The sequence below is a fragment of the Apus apus genome, chromosome 3 (assembly GCF_020740795.1).
Source record: "Apus apus isolate bApuApu2 chromosome 3, bApuApu2.pri.cur, whole genome shotgun sequence".
NCBI lineage: Eukaryota > Metazoa > Chordata > Aves > Apodiformes > Apodidae > Apus > Apus apus.
The window spans coordinates 56,367,440-56,388,233 of record NC_067284.1 but is presented as its reverse complement, the minus strand read 5'-3'; the positions used below and the strand labels follow the sequence as shown (position 1 = coordinate 56,388,233).

The 20,794-nt window shown below is 54.0% G+C and overlaps 1 protein-coding gene across 1 annotated transcript; it reads left to right on the top strand.

Moving 5' to 3' along the window:
- Positions 1–793: 793 nt before the first annotated feature.
- PYGB (glycogen phosphorylase B) lies at positions 794–20,641 on the top strand. The gene is made up of 20 exons (XM_051613985.1): positions 794–1,137; positions 3,399–3,500; positions 5,420–5,498; positions 6,214–6,317; positions 7,756–7,887; positions 11,249–11,360; positions 12,403–12,485; positions 14,087–14,230; positions 14,575–14,667; positions 14,799–14,945; positions 15,067–15,230; positions 15,560–15,674; positions 16,410–16,511; positions 16,653–16,800; positions 17,356–17,414; positions 17,754–17,895; positions 18,248–18,455; positions 18,879–19,013; positions 19,198–19,264; positions 19,534–20,641. The coding sequence occupies exons 1-20, from the start codon at positions 895–897 to the stop codon at positions 19,684–19,686; spliced, it is 2,532 nt and encodes an 843-aa protein (XP_051469945.1). The 5' UTR covers positions 794–894; the 3' UTR covers positions 19,687–20,641.
- Positions 20,642–20,794: the final 153 nt, after the last annotated feature.

Here is a 20,794-nt window from a genome sequence, read left to right as displayed (position 1 = left end):
ACCTGCACTGTACCACTCCAGCAGCCTTGTCCATGGGCTGGAAGCAATCTCGGAAGCAACAGAAGCTGGACAGGACACACTGTGGTATTTGTAATCTAACTGTGGAATTGTGTTATATTTGTATGGATGTTTAGAGCAGATGCAAGTGATCTTTTGGGGATGCAGAAGAGCCCAGCCTACCTGGGAGCTAGCAGTGTGTGCCCCCAACACGTGGGCTTGTGGCCACAGCCTCCTTTCCTGGGGGCAGAGACGTGGTGGGGCTGCCCGCGGTGCTGCACAGCTGCCGGCCCTGCAGCCGAGTGCGCAGGGGACACTCGCACCCCACTGCACTGACAATAAAACCCCAATTTAAAAGGAAAATGGCGTGGTGGTGGCAGTGTGGCTTCTAGCGCCAGAGCCTACAGGGTGGGTGGGTGGGTGGGCTGAGAAACGGGTGCCCTGACACCATCCCCCTGTGTCATCTCGCTCTACCCACGCCACCCTGCCCTTCATATCCCTGTCCCCGCAAGCCATTCCCATCTCCTCCCACCGCCGCAGCCGCAGATGCCATCCCTGCCCGCCACAAGCTATCCTGGTGGCCACGCACCATCCCAGCCCCCCATGCCGTCCTCGTCCCCTCCCTCCCTTCCCTCCGCTCCCCAGCCCATCCCATCCCATCCCCTCCGGCCTTCCCCCGTCGCGGGGCGGGGGGCAGCGCGGCGCAGTCCCGCCCCCGCCGCCGTGTCGGGACGCGGCTGCACGGACGGGGCGGGCCGGGCCGGGCGGGCCGCTCGGGGTCCCGCCTCGTGGCGGAGGCGCAGGCGCGGCAGCCCCGGCCCCGGTGCGGCGGAGGCGGCGGAGGAGGAGGGTGCGGGACGGAAGAGGAGGGTGCGGGACGGAGGAGGAGGGTGCGGGATGGCGGCGCCGCTGAGCGACGGGGAGCGGCGGAAGCAAATCAGCGTGCGGGGGATCGCGGGGCTGGGGGACGTGGCGGAGGTGCGGAAGAGCTTCAACCGGCACCTCCACTTCACCCTCGTCAAGGACCGCAACGTCGCCACGCCCCGCGACTACTACTTCGCTCTGGCCCACACGGTGCGCGACCACCTGGTGGGGCGCTGGATCCGCACCCAGCAGCACTACTACGAGCGGGACCCCAAGGTGAGCCCCGACCGGCCCCGCGGCGGGGGGAAGCCGAGCCTCGGGGGGACGGGGCCCCGCGGGTGTCCCCGAACAGATGTCACTGCGGCTGCGGCCCCACGGGCAGCCCCGCAGCCGTTTCCCTCTTGTGCACCTCGCCATGGCCACGTCCCCTTGGGCGTCTCCGCAGCCACGGCCGAGGCCGTGTCCCTCGGGCACCTCGCCATGGCTTGTTCCCTGTGAACATCCCCGCAGGCAGGTCCCTAGCTGCACCCTCCTGTGGCTGTGTCTCCACGGGCATCGCCGTGGCCACGCACCTCACCGTGGCTGTGGCCCTCACGTGTCACTGTTGCCACGTCCCTGCAGGCATCACCGTGGCCTTGTCTCTTGTATGTGCACCTCACTGTGGCTGTGTCCCCACAGGCCTTGCCCCAGCCGTGGCCCACACACACATCTTGACATGGCTGTGTCCCTCCCACATGCTGTTTGCCATAGTTCATGTCCCCTCAAGCTCCTTTGCAGCCCGGTCCTGATGAACTTGGCTGCAGGCACGTTCCATCTCACGTATCGCCAGGACTGTGACTCCCTGCGCCTTGTTGCAGCCGTGTCCCCTGTCATCCCCCTGTGAACGTGTCTTCACACGGGCCTCTCTGCTGCCAGCTCCTCTGCACGCTTCGCCACAGCCGTGTCCTGCACTCACACCACCGCGGTGGTGTCCTCTATGGGCGTCATCACCTCCAGGTCTCAGCTGTGCCTCAGCCATGTCCTGACTTGGCTCCTGCTCAGCCTGCAGGCAGCTCAGCTTTGAGGCTGGAGGGGAGTTTCTTGCCCTTTTCAAAGCAGATGAGCTCTCCCAGGTCACCAAACCCCAGGGAGTTGGTGGTGTATGGAGACTTGGCCAGCTCCCTCCTCTTCTCCCCACTTGTCAAGTCAGGATGGTGATGCTGGAGGTGTTGGGGACTGCAGGGTTCAGCCTTAATCCTTTTGAATTCAGACACCCGTCCAGCACTTAACTGGAGACCCCAGGGGGCAGGTGTGTAACTAGAAAAGGGACACACCTCTCCAGCATGCAGGCAGCTGCCTCCCTGAGTCAGCTTTTTTCTTGGGGTTGTGAGTGTTGCCTTGACACAAGAAACACTGCATTTTTCACACCAAGTGTGGCTGCACATGCACTGGGAGTAATGCTGGTGCCTGGAGCTCTCCCTTTGATCCTTACACAAATGCGCTCTGATCCGTATTGCTGCACTAGCAGAAGGGATTGTACAGATCCCATAAAGGCTGAGAGGAGCTCAGGGTGGGTCTGTGTGCTGTCCTGTGAACTTGTATTTTCACTAGAAACACGTCCCTGCGGGGAACTCAGAGGAGTTGAGTATTTATGGCACTGTGTGATGTTTTTAGTCTTACCAATGAGCCTGAAGGAACAGATGGAGCCTTTCAGACTCCCAGCAGAGGTCGCAGAGCGGGTAATCCTGCTGCTTAGTGGTGAAAGTTCCCAGACATGAAGGAAAGAGGTCCAAGGGGAAGCCCGATTTAACATCAGGCTATTGCTCTGTTAAAAAATCCTGTTTATTAGTAAGAGTACCTATAGCGGTCGATCTGAATGAGGGCGAAGGTTTGCACAGCAGTCTGCACTGCTTCTCATTCTACAGACAGGCTGTCATTAGTATTTGTGGCACAGGCACAGCTGCTCTGGAACTTGGAAGGTCACCGCAGAGCAGCCTGTCTTGCACAGTTGTCCCAGGAGTCCTGCCATCCATGGGACAGTTTATTTGTTCAACAGGGTGAAACGTGTGTGTGAAACTTGATGCGGGGAGAACAGAGAGACCCATGTGATGGAAAATTGCTAGCAGGAAGGGGCCTAGCCTGGTGGGGGGCTTGCTCTGTCTTTCGGCAGGCTCTGGATCAGCTTCAGCTCAGCATGGAAAGACTTTAAAAGCCCAGAGTAAGCACCACCTCAGCAGAGCTTGGCGGTGTATAAATATACCATTCAGCATCCTAGATAATTCTTGCCCTGAGTTAATTAAGGCAACACTTAACAGGCGACGAGATTTTTCTATAGAAGGCTGTTGGCAGGGAGGCCCACAGCAGAGGGTTGGCTGGCATCCCACGTGAGGTCCTTCTGACAAACAAACTGGTGCGTGGTGTTCAGGAGCAGTTGCCAAGAACCACTTGGGGAAGATGTCCCTACTCTGGAAAGCACTTCAGTCTGCTCCTAATTTTAAGCTACTTTGGTGAAAGCAAAGTGCTGTGCTGTGTGTAAGCATCTTGCTTTGCCTCCCCAGCGCATTTACTACCTGTCCCTGGAGTTCTACATGGGCCGCACTCTGCAGAACACCATGGTGAATCTGGGCCTGCAGAACGCTTGTGATGAAGCTATTTACCAGGTGAAGTCTTGGGGGTGCTGGGGTCCACCTGAAGCACTGGCCAAACTTTTCCACGCAAAGACTGGGCTGGGTATCTTTATTTCTCTAGGCTTCCTTACAAGAATGTGTTATTTTGACTAAATGAAGTGAGACTTGGCTCTCTGTTAGTGTTTTTCATCTCCTAGAAGAGACCATGGGAGGACCTTGGGGCTCCTTGAGAGTTGCAGTATGGTTTTCTTAAGCCACCATTTTCATGCAGTGACTGGGAAAATCCTGAAGACTATCCAGAAAGCAACACCCAATATCCCAAAAGACAAGAGAATCCCAGGCTGCAAGTAGCTTTCCATTGCTAGGAAACATGATGGCTCATCATGGGAGGTGCAGTCTCATAGTGGAGGTTGGGCTAGAAGGGGAAACTGGAGCACCAAACCACCAGATTACAGTTCATACATGCAGGTACACATGACACTGCAGCAGTGCTGCTGGATAGAAGTGAATTACTGCAGAAGAAGGGAGGGAGGGAGGGAGGAAGGGAGGTTTGGAAAGCATTTGCTTGAATTACAGTGTCATCAGATGAGTTCAAACTGGAAAAAACCACATCTGAGTGTTACCAAGGAAATCACAAACACAAGGCCATAGTTACTGAGGCTTGCAGCCACCTCTGCAGCAGGACAGTGACCTTTTTGACAGATAATGAGTTTTTGGTCTTTCTCACCCAAAAGCTTTCTTTCCTCCCCTCCTCCCTTGCCCCACCAGATTGATCCATGTTACACTTCCTAGCAGAAGTTGGCACTGCCATTGTTTCTCACAATGAGGTGCTATGGTTGCTGATGAAGCATCCTGGTGAGCACTTTCCCTGTCAAGGGATGGAAAGGGATTTCCAGGGCGGGACCTGACAGGTTTCCTCTCTGAGATATTGTGCCTCACACAGCAGGCTGATTTTTCTCAGGGAGGATCCTCAAGTACCTTTGCAAGGCATTTTCCATGTGCTGATTTGGCCTGATGTGTGAGAGGAGGCTTCCTGGGCTGTATCCTCTGATACATGGAGCTTGTCATGGCCAGTGGCCAGCTGGGATGGGAGGTCTCGTATTCCAGCATGGCTCTGTTGCTGAGAGAATTCGCCTTGGGCTTTGTGACCCTGTCACACTGTGCATGAGACTTTCCCAGCCTGTGGTTGCAGATCCCTGAAGTGCTGGGAGAGTGGTTCAGGGAGTAGCCGTGGTGTCAGCCTGAGTCCCCACTGTCCCTGAGGTGAGATACTACTGCCCTCCAAGAGGCAACATGTCTCAACTCCTAGATAGTCCCTTGCTGCTGGCATGCTTAGCCTTCATCTGGCAGCAGCCCCAGAGCCAGGGAACAAATGGCCTGATGGATGCAGCAGAGGAGACAACCACTTCCAGACATGGACTCCAGCCAGAGAGCCTGGCGGCGGGTTGGGCAGGATGCAGGAAGACATGGACTGAAACAGCAAGTGCTACAGTAACCAGCTGCTGGTGTGGTCATGCACTTCCTCAAGGAGCGGGTGGGCGCAGGCAGAGGGGCAGCCCACACACCTGGACAAGACTGGGAGGTCCTTTGCATGCTGACTTGGCTGTTTGCCCTCCTGTCTCCAACAGGGAGGTCAGTGGAAGGGCCTCCTGGCATGAGCAGCTGCCAGGAGATAAGTGTTATGTTTGAGCTCTCTAAGGAAACCTAGCTCATGGGAAGGTGGCATTTGATGATGGGCTAAGTTGGGTTTTAATTAATTGGGCTGCCCGGGGACCATAGGCTGGTGAGATGCTTTGTGGGGAGGGAAGGGTAGAGGGATGCAGAGACCTCAATGGGTTTAATTTCCTGTGGTGTGGATTGTTTTGGGATCTGTGGTTGCCCTCTTGGGAGAGCAGCCCCAGGGCATGGGCTTCGGGTGGTGACATGTTCTGCTGTGTCTCTTTCCCCAATAGCTGGGTTTGGACTTGGAGGAGCTGGAAGAAATCGAAGAAGATGCTGGGCTGGGAAATGGAGGCTTGGGCCGACTGGCAGGTAATCTGGGGAGAGGGGAGTCCCCTCCTTGTGCAGAGTGCATGGGGACTGAGGGTGGCCTGGCTGGAGGCTGTCACACCCTCGCCACCAGCACTGCAAGCAGGACAGCAGGCAGACCTCAGCCTGCATCCTTACTCCCTACTCCTTGTGAAATCTCTCACTTCTTGGAGGCACCCAAGCAGCTCACATGTAGGAAGATTGTTGGCTTCTCTTTTAGTCTGCCTGTCCCATGGGACTCCTGGAGACAAGAGCTGCCCAGTGCGGCGGAAACACCAGGGCTGATTTTTACCAGAGCTGTTTCAGACTGAGGGCTGAAAGGATTTGCTTTGAAGGCAGTAACAGTGAAGTAGCTGGTGGAGCAGCAAGTCGGGTCAGAAGCCCTGCTTTATCAAGCAGGCAGACTTAGAGCAAACCATGGGCAGCTTGGGCTAGAAGAGCTGTCACTGCGACAAGGCTGGATTAAGGGTTTTGGTGACCTGCCCTTGTCACCAACAAATTCGGGGTGTTCATGGTGGCTTGTCAGGACGTGCATGGGGTCCTGCTGCAGGCTGTCCCCTTCTGTCCCTTCTGCACGCAGATTTTCTCTGAGTAATAAACGTTTCCAATGGTGTTGGTTGCAGCAGCTCCTCACCCCCATGCACAGCACGCTGTAGCAGGTGCAGCAAGTGAGGGGTGAGGTTCCTCTCAACATGACCATGCTCTTCTGGTCTTCCAGCTTGCTTCCTAGACTCCATGGCCACGCTGGGGCTGGCGGCGTATGGCTACGGCATCCGCTACGAGTTCGGTATCTTCAATCAGAAGATTGTCAACGGCTGGCAGGTACACTGGCAAACTCAAGTCTCCCTTTCTCCTTCTATTTCATGCTGTGGTGGCCACCTCTGCCTGTCAACAATGCACTGTGGTACCTTGAGCTGCTCAAAAGCAGGGCATTTGAGCCAGTCACCTGGACTGTCACTTCCTACCACTTGTGCTGACCCTAGGGCTCTGACTGCCTGAGCGAAGAGAAGTGGTGAGGGTGGTGGGTGTGTGTGCAGCAGGTGCACATGAGGGCCCGGGGAGCAGGGGACACATTGTGAGCTCATCCATGCCTGTCAGCAACCCAGCAAGATGGTGTTGGGGCTGAACCCACAGGGCATGGCTGGGACCAGAGGTCTCCCTGCCCGGGTCTCCATGGCATGCCTGCAACAACCCGAGAGTCCCATCCAGCCTGGATGCCAGTGGGCGAGGAGTCAGGCTAAGGATAAAGATGTGGCTAAACACCTCATGAAGGTGCCTGGTGGAGGATGAATTTGAACATGATAGAACATATGCAAGTGCTTGAGGTGTTGCAACTCTTGTGGGTTCCCTGGGACACTGGCAGCAGGGGCTTCAACAGGGCCTCTTCTCTAGCGTTAATGATCATAACAGTTTGCAAGTGAAAATAGGCTATAAAACTGCCCTAACTGTTCGTTTTCCCTAGTGTATGTTTGGAAATGCTTTCCACTGGGAGACCTGCCTTGCTTCATAGCATAAAGGACCTTTTCTTCCCCTTAAAATAGCCCTCCAAAAGTCAGGGAGGGTGAGAGGTTTAAGGGGTTTTTTTTTTGCTCCTTCCCCACAAAGAATCTGCAATGCTAGGCCCTATAAATGGTGCAAGCAGAAAAAAGCACCCCCTATATTTGGCTTCATGTTACTTTAAAAAAACAGTAGTGGTGTTGGTGCTGGGTTGTTGTTCAGACCTGCTCCCCCACCTGGCAGAAAAATGCCTGCGGGCACTGAGCATCTCTCCAGGTGCCTCAGCCCCTCTGGTTTCTGGTGCACATCAGCCTTGGTGGCTCTGCTGAATTCACTTCACTATCGTTGGTGCTGTTATGAGCAGGGAGGAGAAATCCTCTCTGGCAGAGGGCAGAGCATTTAGCAAGGGGTTGGTTTGTGGCCAGGAACAGCACCAGTGGGCTTCCCACGTACCCACTGTCACGGTCAAACTGGATGTAAAGGCTTTGAGACAGACTCTGAGTGCAGCAGTCTGTGCAGCTTGGATCGCTTTGGCCTGTACAGCTCTGCAAAGCCCATAGATGCTGATTTATTTATACCAGCTGGGATGCTGTCATCCCTGTTTCAGAGAGCCCAGCTGCCCTCTAGAGGTCTCTGCTTACCTCTTTTGAAAGCCAGCTTACTAAAGCTTTCCTTCTCAGCTGACCTCCTTTTGGAGAGCCTAGTTTCGCCTTCCCGTGGGGACACACGAAGACATCCCTTGAACCCTCTGTGCCTCTTGCAGGTGGAGGAGGCCGATGACTGGCTGCGCTACGGCAATCCCTGGGAGAAGGCCCGCCCGGAGTACATGCTCCCCGTGCAGTTCTACGGCCGCGTGGAGCACACCCCTGAGGGGGTGAAGTGGGTCGACACCCAGGTACCAACATCTGCCTCCATCGTGGGCTGGGGGAAGACAGGCCAGGGTGGCTTGGGATTCTGTCCCTGAAGGTCATCAGACTTGGCTCTGTCCCAGCCTGGCAAAACTCTCTCTGCTGCCCTTGCCATTACAAAGGTGACTTTGTTGGCTACAGCTGCAGCAGAATTTGAGGAAAGAGTGATATGACTTGTGGTATTTAGTCACAGCTGTAACTTGAGATCAGTTGGGAGACCCTTCTCTGCTGGTCTTCCCCAACCAAAACAATGCTATGATTCTATGTCCAGGGTGAAGCCCCACAGTCTTGCCTGGATTTATGTCAAAGCAGGAGCATATCCCCAGCAGCTGTGCTAGGCTCCTTCCACACTGCTCCTGGCTACCACACACTCAAACCCAGTGGTTTTGCAGGTGGTTCTGGTGCTGCTGCTATGGATGGAGATTAATACTGTGGGGTGGGCATGGAACAATCCTGTAGGTATTTAACTCCCGTGGTCAGAGCAAGCTCCCCTTTCCCAGACCAGCCTGATAGGTAGAGTGCTGTCAGGGGAGGCTGGAGGCATGGTTTCAAGTCTCCAGTCTGCCTGGAGGACTCGTTTTGTGGCATTGTGGAGAGGAAATGCTTGTTGACCCTCCCAAAGGCTGATTAACTGGAAGGCAGTGCACCCATTCAGCAGGATTTGGACAGGTGGGAAAACTGAGCAAAAAGGAACTAAATGAGGTTCAACAAGAATAAGCGTAGAGTCCTGCACCTGGGGAGAAATATCACCATTCACCTATAGAGATGAGGGTTTGCCCTGCTAGAAAGCAAATCCATGGAAAAGGACCTTTGAGACCTGGTGGACAACAAGTTATCAGTGGGGCAGCAATGTGCCCTTGTGGCCAAGAAGGCCAATGGTATCCTGGGGTGCTTTAAGAAGAGTGTGTCCAGCAGGTTGAGGCAGGTTCTCCTTCCCTTCTACTCAGCCCTAGTGAAACCCCACCTGGAGTACTGTGTCCAGTTCGGGGCTCCCCAGTTCAAGAGGGACAGGGATTTACTTGAGGAAGTCCAACAGAGGGCTACGAGGATGATTAAGGGAGTGGAACACCTGCCTTATGAGGAGAGGCGGAGAGACCTGGGGCTGTTTAATCTAGAGAAGACTGAGAGAAGAGCTTATTAATGTTTATGAGTATCTGAAGGGTGAGTGTCAAGAGGGTCCAGTCTCTTTTCACTTGTGCCCTGAGACAGGGCAAGGGGCACTGGATGCAAACTAGAGCGCTGGAAGTTCCACCTCAACATGAGGAAAAACTTCTTTACTGTAAGGGTGACAGAGCACTGGAACAGGCTGCCCAGAGAGGTTGGGGAGTCTCCTTCTCTGGAGACTTTCAAGACCTGTCTGGATGCCTTTCTGTGTGACCTGCCCAAGGTGGTCCTATTCTAGCAGGGGGATTGGACTAGAGGATCTCCAGAGATCCCTTCCAACCCCTAATATTATATGATTCTATGGATGTTGGGAAGTAATCCTGTGCTTCAGGAATGCATTTCAGTCTTACAGTTGAGGAAGGCAGGCTTCAAAGATGCACGGGTTTATTAAGAGGACTGAAGATGTTTCAGTCTCTCCTGTCCAAGCACTGTCCAGGATGGAAGAAGGAATTAATTTCTCTGGGATTCAGGGACATGATCTAGCCTTGTTCCCATGACATTCAAGGGTGTGTCAGCCTGATGTGCCAGCTCTGTCCATTTGAGGAGTGCAGAGTCATAAAGCCAAGCCATTCTCCTCAGCACCAAGGGCTGAAGCTCATTTTTGGAGTTGCCTGGGCCCACTCAGAATAGGTCCTTTTCCAGGGGTCCTGATTGTTGATGTCTGTGCAATGACCTGGGCCATTCCCAGGACAAACACAGCGCAGAGGTTCAACACCACAGAGCATTGAACTGCACGGAGGCACCATGCCAGAGCTCTCTGGGGAAGGAGACATCCAGCTGGGGACTGAGTGCCACTGCCTTTCAATGTGCTCCTCTTCTGACCCTGGCAGTAGTCCTAGGTTTCAGGGATCCCAAGCAGTGCAGTGGAAACGTTGCTTCCTACAAAGAGGTCAATTTTCAGCTAGGGCTGTTAAGGGAACAAGTTGGAAAGGCTGAAAAAATGCAAAGACACGGTCTCCAAATATAGAATCACTCAGTTCACGTGATGTGTGGCCCAGTCCCATGGCTCAGGCAGAGCAGGCTTTCTGCTGGTTTCCATGTTTGGATCTGGTAATAGCAGCTGTGAGCCTGAGCTTTTGCTCATTCCCTCCAGAGGGAAGGTGTTGCTGACGCCAGCATGAAGATGCTGTTCAGGGCCAACATGCTGAGCTGCCTGGGTTTTCCCTGCCCTGTGAGCACAGCTGCTTCAGGTCTGTGCTGCCTCTCACCTCGTTGCTTGGGGACAGCCTCTGGCTGCCAGGGTGTCATGCCAGTACACACTGACTTGTTCAGGGGGGTGCTGGCTCCTTTTGCCAGTATCAGAGAGGCAGTCTGGGCTGCAGGGTCAGGGCCTTGATCTGCAAGCACCGTTCAGCTCTGCTGGCATAAGCCCTGAGCCTCTTTGTTCCAGGCTGAGGTTGGGATGCTTTGTCTTGCTGCTCAGCATATCTGGACGCATGCAGATGTTAGCACAGAAGTGAGCTGGAGCACACAAGCTTGGAAGCACACTCTTGCCTGGCTACTGTAATCTGAGCTGGAAGCCCCACTGTTAACTCCCTGTAGCCATGTGTGCAGCATCTGATGCTGGAGCATCATCCATAGGCTGCACTAACAGTTTCGCACTCTTGTTCAGTTTGGGTGCTGGACATCTCAGTGGATTTACCTGTGCACGTTCAACAAACTTTGAACATTGGGTGGATTGCTCTGGGGGAGTAAGGGTGGGCCCTGGCAGGCTGCAGAAGGCTAATAGGTGGGATTCAGGCTGTGGAGTTTATCCCAGATAAACACAAAGATGCCAGCTGCCATGGCCCTACACCAGCATAGAGAGAATCACAGTGGGCAGCTGAGGATGCTTGCAGTACTCTGGGAATAACTAATAGGTATGCCAGTTGATATGGGAAGGTCAGCAGGTTGCTTTCAGCTCTCTTCTCCATTTCATTGATGGGCTTGTAACTCCAGTTCATCAGCAAAGCTCCAAACAGCTCAGCTTCTGCTGTAAATGCTTCACCAGTAGGTGCTCGAAGTGCTCATGACGGCAGGGAAGTCTGTGAAGCTCAGCAGGTGTGTTGTAGTGAGGTGAGATTCTTACCATGAGCAGGAGTTTTCTGTGTCTTCTGGATTCTTCCTGTAGAGGTTTCAGCTGCTTTCCCACCTTCTCTGAGGCCACCATGCCGCTAATCAGAGGGGAATACTGTCCTTTTGCAGGTTGTCCTTGCTATGCCTTATGACACACCAGTGCCAGGATACAAGAACAACACTGTAAACACCATGAGGCTGTGGTCTGCAAAAGCACCCAATGACTTCAACCTCCAAGAGTGTAAGTGCTATCCCTCCACTGCCTCTCTTCTGGTGAGGCTGGGACATGGTTGTGCCTGTGTGCACAGCACTCCCCATCTGGCCTGCCTTATCCATATCTCCTGGCTACCTCCAAGACACAGTGCTGTGGTGCACATCTGTGCTACTTCCAACCACTTCCAGAGCTCTCCTGCACCAGGACACCCATCCATCCTTCTTCCATCCCTGTCACGCTTAAGTTCTCAAAACCTGCTCTGTGCCTTTCTCAAGTGGTAGACCACCTCCCGCTGCATTCTGCACATCATCAAATGAGCTGCAAACCCACACTTGCCATGGAGGGTCATTTCTCTCATCCCTTGGTGCTGAAGAAAAAGAACAGCACAGTCCACTTTACTGTTGGTTTGCTTTGGGTCTATGTGTGACCTTTCTAGTATTTTTTTCAGGCTCTAATTGTAGTGCTGAAGAGCAGACAGGACAACTAACATACCAAATGCAGTGCTACACTGTTACAGAAGGAGAAGGTTTTAGACAAGAATGATTTATTTATTCCTCCATACTGGCGGGCACAGAGATGTGTGTGTTCAAGCAGCCTTGCCAGGAGAACTTGTGTGGGACAATGGATGATGGCTCTCAAGTCCTCATCATGTCTCCTCTATTCTTGATTTGCAGCTGCGAGCTGGGTTTCAGCTTAGGAGTTGAGTGTGGCTGTGGTCTTTGTGCTTCTTTGCCCTGCCCCATTTCTCCTTAGTCCGTAAGCAAGATGGCTGGTCACTCACTTCCTTTCTTTTGCCTTCTCTGGCTGCTATCTGTCTTCCATTTCTATCTGTCCTTCCTGATAGGTGTGCCTTGAGAAACTGCATGGAGGTACACCTTTTTCCCATCTCCTCCTCTCTCTCTCTGGTGCCCTTCACACATGTACATTCCCATCTGTATTTCATTAATACCAGCCTGAATGTTCCTGTTACTAATCTCTCCACAAGAGAAGAGGGAAAAGTGCCATGTCAGGGACCAGGCTGAACCTCTCCAGATGCTGCAGTGCTGTGTGTATTTCTGTCTTGCTGCAGTCAACGTGGGTGACTACATCGAGGCGGTGTTGGACAGAAACCTGGCCGAAAACATATCCCGAGTTCTGTACCCAAATGACAACGTGAGTGACTCTTTTGCATCACCTGGGGGTCCTGGTGGACAGGAGGATGACCATGAACCAGCAATGTGCCCTTGTGGCCAAGAAGGCCAGTGGCATCCTGGGGTGCATGAGATAGGGTGTGGTTAGTCGGTCAAGAGAGGTTCTCCTCCCCCTCTATTCTGCATTGGTGAGGCCACATCTGGAGTATTGTGTCCAGTTCTGGGCCCCTCAGTTCAGGAAGGACAGGGAACTGCTTGAAAGAGTCCAGTGCAGAGCCACAGAGATGATGAAGGGGGTGGAACATCTCCCTGATGAGGAAAGGCTGAAGGAGCTGGGTCTCTTTAGCTTGGAGAAAAGGAGACTGAGGGGTGACCTCATCAACGTTTACAAATATGTAAAGGGTGAGTGTCAGGACAATGGAGCCAGGCTTTTTTCAGTGATGACCAGTGATAGGACAAGGGGCAATGGGTGCAAACTGGAGCATAGGAGGTTCCATGTGATTATCAGGAAGAACTTTTTTACTGTGAGAGTGACAGAGCACTGGAACAGGCTGCCCAGAGAGGTTGTGGAGTCTCCTTCGCTGGAGACATTCAAAACCTGCCTGTACATGTTCCTGTGTAGTGTGCTCTGGGTGATCCGGCTCTGTCAAGGGGGGTTGGACTAGATGATCTTTCAAGGTCCCTTCCAACCCCTAGGATTCTGTGATTCTTTGATTCTGTGATTTCTTCCCTGCTGCTCAGGATCATCCTTCCTATAGTTGTATCACCTTGTTTGCAAGCATTGTGGAAGGTCATGGCCACCTGATGTTTATGGTTCTGGTTTGAGGATTTGCAGTACAATAGGTTGGCCTCGCAATGCTCAGGGAAAAGACAGAGTTCTGCTGGCTCCAGAGGGTCTCTGCTGACTGATGGCAGCTGAGAGTTTGGCCCATCTGGTATAGCTGCTTTGTTACCTCTTCAGATTCAAGGCAGTTGCCAATTTACACGGCTGACGCTTTGCAAAAGTTGTCATTTCAGAGGCGGCCATGAGGGGGGACACGTTTCCATCTCCAGTTCAAGGCGTTTCTCACTGCAGGGACTGTCCCAGGCCGTGCACTCACTGGGCAATGGAGCCAAAAGGAAAGAGTCCTCACCGTTTAGTCACGGATTAGCATCAGTGCGGGAAAAGCTCATCTCCTGCACTTTACCCCCAGTCTCTCATTCCTGCTGGTGTTTTAAAATAGACCAGCATGAAGTGTAGCATGCATGGGGAACAGCTAGTGTGTCCAGACACTATCTCCTGGCTCTTGCTGCGAGTCCAAAAACCCTTGGTCCAAAAGCCCTGCAAAGGGTCTTGCAGTGAGGGAGGGAGCTGCACCTCCTCTGTAGGAGTAGCACGGATGTGGCAGGTTCTGTTGTCCTCTGGAGGCAGATGTCTGGGATGCCGAGCCCCTTGTCAGTCCCCACAGATGCTGCCCCAACAGAAGCAGTATGAGAAACACCCATATTTGCCCTTGATGAGGTTCTGAACCTGTGAGACCTGTTGGGAATTCCATCAGAGTGTACAGGAGCATCTCCAGGGGGTTGGCTGGCAACTGGGGATGGCAGCTGCAGCACTGATGGCTGTGATCCCCTCGCTTGCAGTTCTTTGAAGGCAAGGAGCTGCGGCTGAAGCAGGAGTACTTTGTGGTGGCTGCCACCCTCCAAGACATCATCCGCCGCTTTAAGTCCTCCAAATTTGGCTGTCGAGACCCTGTGAGAACATGTTTTGAAACCTTCCCAGACAAGGTGAGTTTGTGGGCAGAGAGGGTATGGGGGCATTTCAGCCAGACCTGCCTATCGTGAGGGAGAGCAGGATGCTAGCGACCAAGTAGGAGCATGTTTACAAAGACCCTGGCAATTTGGGTTGGAAAAAAGGTCATCTCTCAGCCTATTATCCCAGGGCATATTTTACAATTTGGAGCAAAACTTGCAAATGTTGAGTAGCTCCTTGTCTGGGAGCAATGTGTGTTTCTGCAGTGTGTGCCCTGAGAACGGGCTTGGGATCGACCCTCACCCCAACCCCTGTGCGTCTGGGACACTGTCACAGTCTTCTCGTTGTCAGATCTGAGCCCAGCAAGTCTGTGTTGCAGGTGGCTATTCAGCTAAATGACACCCACCCTGCCCTGTCCATCCCAGAGCTCATGCGGATTTTGGTGGATGTGGAGAAAGTGGACTGGGACAAGGTAAGCCGAGCTGGGAGGTCCATGCTGAACCTTTCAGGGGATAGAGCTGTTGTCCTGTCCTCACACAGATGGGGTTTCCTTTCCCCGCCTGGTCTGGGCACGTATGTATTAACCTGCTGTCTGCAATGCAGGCCTGGGAGATCACGAAACGGACCTGTGCCTACACCAACCACACCGTGCTGCCTGAAGCCCTGGAGCGCTGGCCCGTCTCTATGTTTGAAAAGCTGCTGCCACGTCACCTAGAGATCATTTACGCCCTCAACCAAATGCATCTGGACGTAAGGGAACTGGGCTGGCCACGGGCTGTGGGAACGCTGGGGGTCTTGATCTGGCTGCCTTGGATGGGAATGTTCCTGGGTCCTGTGGTGGGGTTGCTGATGTCCCTCCTCCTGCCTGCAGCGGGTGGCAGCTCTCTACCCAGGGGACATTGACCGTCTCCGGAGGATGTCGGTGATCGAGGAAGGAGACTGCAAACGTATCAACATGGCGCACCTCTGTGTGATCGGCTCCCATGCAGTCAACGGCGTGGCCCGCATCCACTCGGACATCGTGAAGAACTCCGTGTGAGTTGGGGAGGCCCAAGGCACACACCCACGCGCTGGGCTTTGCCTGCAAGCCTGGGGGGCTAGCTGGAGGGATCAGGTGTCAAGGCCTGCTGGTCACGGCAGGCTGGGGAGATCATCTCACGGGCACGTGTGCAAGGTCTAACTCATCTGCCTCTTGAGCTGTGGAAACCCTCCACATTATGGCTGAGGAAAGGGGCGAGAGGCAGCAGAGAGAGTTCATGCTTGTTGCAGGGAGATCTGCAGAGACTGCACTGAGGCAGGAGTACATACAGTGGGGGACCAGCTCTGGGGTGTGGGAGCTGGCTTAGAGCTCCCTGGTATTCCAGGTTCAAGGATTTCTATGAGCTGGAGCCTGAGAAGTTTCAGAACAAGACAAACGGGATCACGCCAAGGCGCTGGCTCCTGCTGTGCAACCCAGGACTGGCTGATGTGATTGCTGAGGTGAGTTGCAGGCATCTGAAGTGAGGGGCTGAGTGCGACCCATTTGCTTCTGATCACCTCTTTTGGTGGTCTGATCACACCTGAGGCCAACACCTGGTGGGAGTGAAGACAGCTTGGGAGGAGCACGCCTGTTGTACATGTAGGTGTGACTTTAAAGTTGGTGATGAAGATTTGGCCCAAAACATTGCAGAAATCTGGATCTGGTTTCCTGCCCTTGCAGTGGCTACACACAACCTGCCAGGCAGCACCAGAGTGTGTGAAATGGGGTGTCTGCAAAAGTGCTCTGCCTCACAGGCACACAGGAGCTGCTTTGGAGCTCCAGCCCCACTTCTGTCTCCTCTGTTGAGCAAGCTCTTTAGCACAGGTTTTTGCTTCACACTGTGACATGTCATAGCTGAATAATGTCCTGCAATTAAATGTCTCTTTATGTCCTGCCCATCTGTTTCTCCAGGTGCCAGAGGGCCCTGGTACAAGTGCACCCATCCTCCTTCTAAATCTCCTTGAGAGAGAGGGACTTGTTCAGGTTTTTTGCAAGTGCCCTGTTTCCCCTGCACCTTTGGGCTCCCTGATGACATAGAGAACTAACCTTGCCATAAAAAACTGTGCCTGTTTTTCTGTCCAAAGTGCCTCTTCCAATTCCAAATTGAATTGTGGCATCTCTGTTGGGTAGGCAGAGTTTTGGACTGGGTGAGGTATCTCATGGTAGGACATCCCTCTCTTGCTTTGTCCTTTTAGAAAATTGGGGAAGGCTTTATCACAGATCTGAGCCAGCTGAAGAAGCTACTGGACTTCATCAATAATGAGGCTTTTATCAGGGATGTGGCAAAAGTCAAACAGGTAATGTGAACTGGAGGTGGAGTTGGGGGGGGAGAAGGCTAAAGGCACCCTGCTTCCAGGAACACCGCTCAGCAGCGAACGCTTGCTTCTGACACAAATCCTGGGAACCCATGCTTGTTCCTCATCAGATTGTCTTGCCAGGAGAACAAGCTGAAGTTTGCAGCCTACCTGGAGGAGCAGTACAAGGTCAAGATCAACCCCTCATCCATGTTCGATGTTCAGGTCAAGCGAATCCATGAGTACAAGCGGCAGCTGCTGAACTGCCTGCATGCCATCACCCTCTACAACCGTAAGTCCTGCCTGGGCTGGTAGGCAAGAGCTGTCTCCCCAGCCTCTCACTTCCAGGTTTCCCATGTAAAAGTATGGCAGCTGGTGACCAGGGTCTCCTGAGCCTAGCTCTGCCTACCTGTCACAAAGAGCTTCTTCCCAGGAAGGAAAAGAGAGTGTCTGAAGGGCTGTACAGAGCTCTGAGGAAAAGCTCACAGCCCAGGTCTCTGGCCCAGCTGGGTCCCAGGGCCCAGGTAACCCCCACACCTGTACTGCAGGTGTGAGGACTGACCTGGTACAAGTTAAAACCCCACTCCCAAGTGTATGCTTTAGGCGTTTTCCTAAAGGGAGGCAAGTCATCGCAGCTCTGCATCGTGATGATATGAGTAGTTCTCCAAGGACTCTGCAGCCTCTTTTCTCCCAGCACAGCCCTGGCAGGTGTCTGGTTGGGCTTCAGGTCCTGCAGGTTTGCTGGGTCCACATGACATGGGCTGGCATCCCAGCCCACCTCTGATGCAAGCTGTAAGCTCTGTCCAGTTTATCTTCACTTCAGTTGTGTTATGCCATGCTCTTTCAGGCATCAGAAGTGATCCATCCAAATCCTTTGTGCCCAGGACTATTATGATCGGAGGAAAGGTAACGTGCATTCCAGACTTGATGCATGCATGGCTCATGGGGGATGTGGGAAAGGTGCTGTCCCCTTTTTGTGGCTTTGCCAGGCCTGCCATAGGCTACCCAGCATGTGTCTGCTGGTGGGCTCTTCAGGAAATACCTTCACAAACTCATCAGACTGAACAGGGCCCCATTACCTTTCCCTGTGGCTCAGGGCTCCTCCCAGTAGGGTCTTTGTGCTGATCTATGTGAACAGCAGAGGTGCAGGGGCCCAGATTCTCCCCATGGTGAGGACCCACAGTGACACGGGTCATACTCTCCCATCCTTAAGAGCCTTCACATTTCTGGGCTGCTTTTCTCCAGGCGGCCCCTGGCTACCACATGGCCAAGATGATCATCAAACTCATCACGTCCATCGGCGAGGTCATCAACAATGATCCTTACGTGGGGGACAGGCTCAAGGTCATCTTCCTGGAGAACTACCGAGTATCCTTGGCTGAGAAGGGTATGTCTGGTCTTGTGTAAGCACGTAGCAGGAGCTGGGCATGTCCCAGCCAAGCCCAGAAGCTGGCTGGCCTGAGAGGCTGTAATGGCAGGTCACCAGGCTCTCCCTTAGGAAGGGCCTGAGGGCTCTGTGCAGGGCAGGAAGCCAGCTTCATGCAGCAATGACAGTAGCTGCATGAGGTTGAAACAGGGCTGAGCCTGGCTCTGGCCACAGAGCCACCCGTTTGGGCTGAGGTTGAGGTCGGCAGACCCACTAGCAGATGCTCAGGGTTGTTTTGCTGTCCTGGGCACAGGTCATGGATTGGAGCTGCAGCATGCCAAGGATTAATTTCTACCTCTCTTGCACCCGGCAGTGATCCCAGCAGCAGATCTCTCCCAGCAGATCTCCACAGCTGGCACAGAGGCCTCTGGTACTGGCAACATGAAGTTCATGGTGAACGGGGCCCTCACCATTGGTACTATGGATGGGGCCAATGTGGAGATGGCTGAGGAGGCCGGCGAGGAAAACCTCTTCATCTTTGGCATGCGGGTGGAGGACGTGGAGGCCCTGGATCGCCAAGGGTTGGTGCTGGGGAGAACCCAATGCATGCCAGGACGTGTCCGATGGGGATACAGGTCTCAGCCGTGGGAGGGAGAGCCATGATCTCTGGGAGGGACACCCTCCTCCCTGGGCAGCTTTGGAGCAGAAAAAAGCAGGGGGCTGGAGGCAGCCTCTGTCCTGGGCTGATCAGCGGAGGCATCGCTGTGGATGCAGCCAAGCAGCTCACCCAGAGCACAGTGGCTGTGAATTGTGAGCCTGGGCAGAAAGTATTTCAGGTCTCAGAGCCAGCAGCAGGGTGCTCTGATGGGACACGGCCCCTCACTTAGGAGCCATGTGACATCCTTGCCTGCTCTCCCTGCCCCAGACGTGTCAGGTCCTGCTCTCCAGGTGCTGGGCCTCAGGGGAGAGCATCAGTCCCTACAGCCTGTCTCTGCTGGGTGCAGGTACAAAGCGCAGGAGTACTACGAGCGCCTGCCGGAGCTACGACAGGCTATCGACCAGATCAGCAGTGGGTTTTTCTCCCCTCGAGACCCCGGTTGCTTCAAGGATGTTGTGAACATGCTCATGAACCACGACAGGTGAGGCCTGGCCAGCATCCCCTTTGGTGGGCTGCTCTCAGCCTGCCCAGGCTGCCTCCCCCACTTGCCTGGGTGCTCCTGCCCAAGGGCTAAGCCCTGCCTGAAGATGTTTGTGCTGCCCTGTCCTGCCAGGCTGGCACCCTACAGCAGGTGCACCCTCACCTTACTCTGCTTTGGGTTTCAGGTTTAAGGTGTTTGCTGACTATGAGGCCTACATTAAATGCCAAGGCGAAGTGGACCAGCTGTTCATGGTAAGAGCTGCCCACCACCAGGGGTGAGGGATGGGATCCTTGGCCACTGAGATGCAGTGGGGAGACCGCAGGGAGCTGGGATGAATGTGCTCCTGTGGGGCCCTTCTCACAGACACCACATTGTCTGGGCATGGTGAGGCAGGTTTTGCTGCTTTAGCAGCTCCACACCATGGTGTTTAAACCAGCCAAGTGCATGTAGCCAGGGCCCTGCAAGGCTGGGAGCTAGGACAGAGCTGGGTCTGACTGCTAACATTGTCTCCTCTTCCCAGGACCCCCGAGAGTGGACTAAGAAAGTCATCAGGAACATTGCATGCTCGGGCAAGTTCTCCAGTGACAGGACCATCACGGAGTATGCCCGGGATATCTGGGATGTGGAGCCATCTGCCACAAAAATCCCCCCACCCAACCTCCCCCGGGATTGATGCAAGCACAGAGGGAAGGAAAGAGGGATGGGTTCCCAGTCCAGGAGGCCTCACCTGCATTTCACCACCAATCAGATGGGCTTGGCTCTGCAGAAACAAGGCCTTTCCCTCAGTGGGGGGGCTTGGAAGGATACTCTGAGAAGGAGCCCTGACTGAGGAACAGAACTGGGGGGGAGAAAGGACCCTGTGTTTGTACCCATGTATCCAGCCTGCATGTGCTGCATAGTGCTTTTAGTGAGATGATGACAGAGAAGTCTTCCACAGCTGTGCTCCATGCTTAACAAGGGTTTTCCCACTAAATCCTCCTCTCTCCCCCTGCATGAAGCCTGATCTGGCCTCCTTGACCCTGGCCCACAAGCAGGTTTAGCCAGCAGAGAGCATCTTGCCTCCTTCTCCAGTGGGTCTGCCAGCCCCAAAGCTAGGGGAAGGAGAGGCCACCATCTGCTCCTCTGGTCCCCCTCATTCCCCAGTAACGCCTAGAGAAGTTGGGGCTGGCTGGCAAAGCAGCTGGCCCCAGTGCAAGCACCAATGTCAAATGCTACGTGCCACATGAAGAAGAGAGAGCCTGAGATCAGCAACTTCCTTGCCACAGAGCTTGCTGTAGCCACCTTCTACACTTCTTTGTTAACCAAAAGCCCAGTAACCGAGCCACTTTAGTGATGTTTAACGTCCATGTCTACATAGAGAGGGTTGTACCTGCCACTGCCATCTGAGTGGCTGACTGTGCTGGGCCCATGGGCCCCAAGCATACTCTTGGCTCTCCAGACACAGCTGTATGCTGGGTGCAACCCAAGGGGTGAACATATGTCACATCCTTTGTGTCCTTCCACAGCTGGGTCACACTGTTGTCGCTGTGTCCCTCCCAGTGCTGGGGTCAGAGTTTAACACCCATAGTGCTCTGTAGTGCACCAGTACTCCCCTGTGTGACACCAACTCATTAAAACAAGTACACATACTGGTTTGACTTTGGGTTGACTGGTGACTTACTCACATCTGGGGGTTTCAGGTTGGCACAAGTTCAGGCCATGCCACCTGAAGGCATGCTGGCCTTCCCCAGCTGTGGTTTCATGGGATCTGGGCCCCTGCAGCTGGCAGGGTGCTGGCACTG

Coding starts and splice junctions, on each gene's coding strand:
- PYGB (XM_051613985.1), top strand. CDS start 895: ATGGCGGCGCCGCTGAGCGACGGGGAGCGGCGGAAGCAAATCAGCGTG. Junction 14,668..14,798: donor AGAAAGTGGACTGGGACAAG/GTAAGCCGAGCT, acceptor TCTGCAATGCAG/GCCTGGGAGATCACGAAACG. Junction 15,231..15,559: donor GACATCGTGAAGAACTCCGT/GTGAGTTGGGGA, acceptor CTGGTATTCCAG/GTTCAAGGATTTCTATGAGC.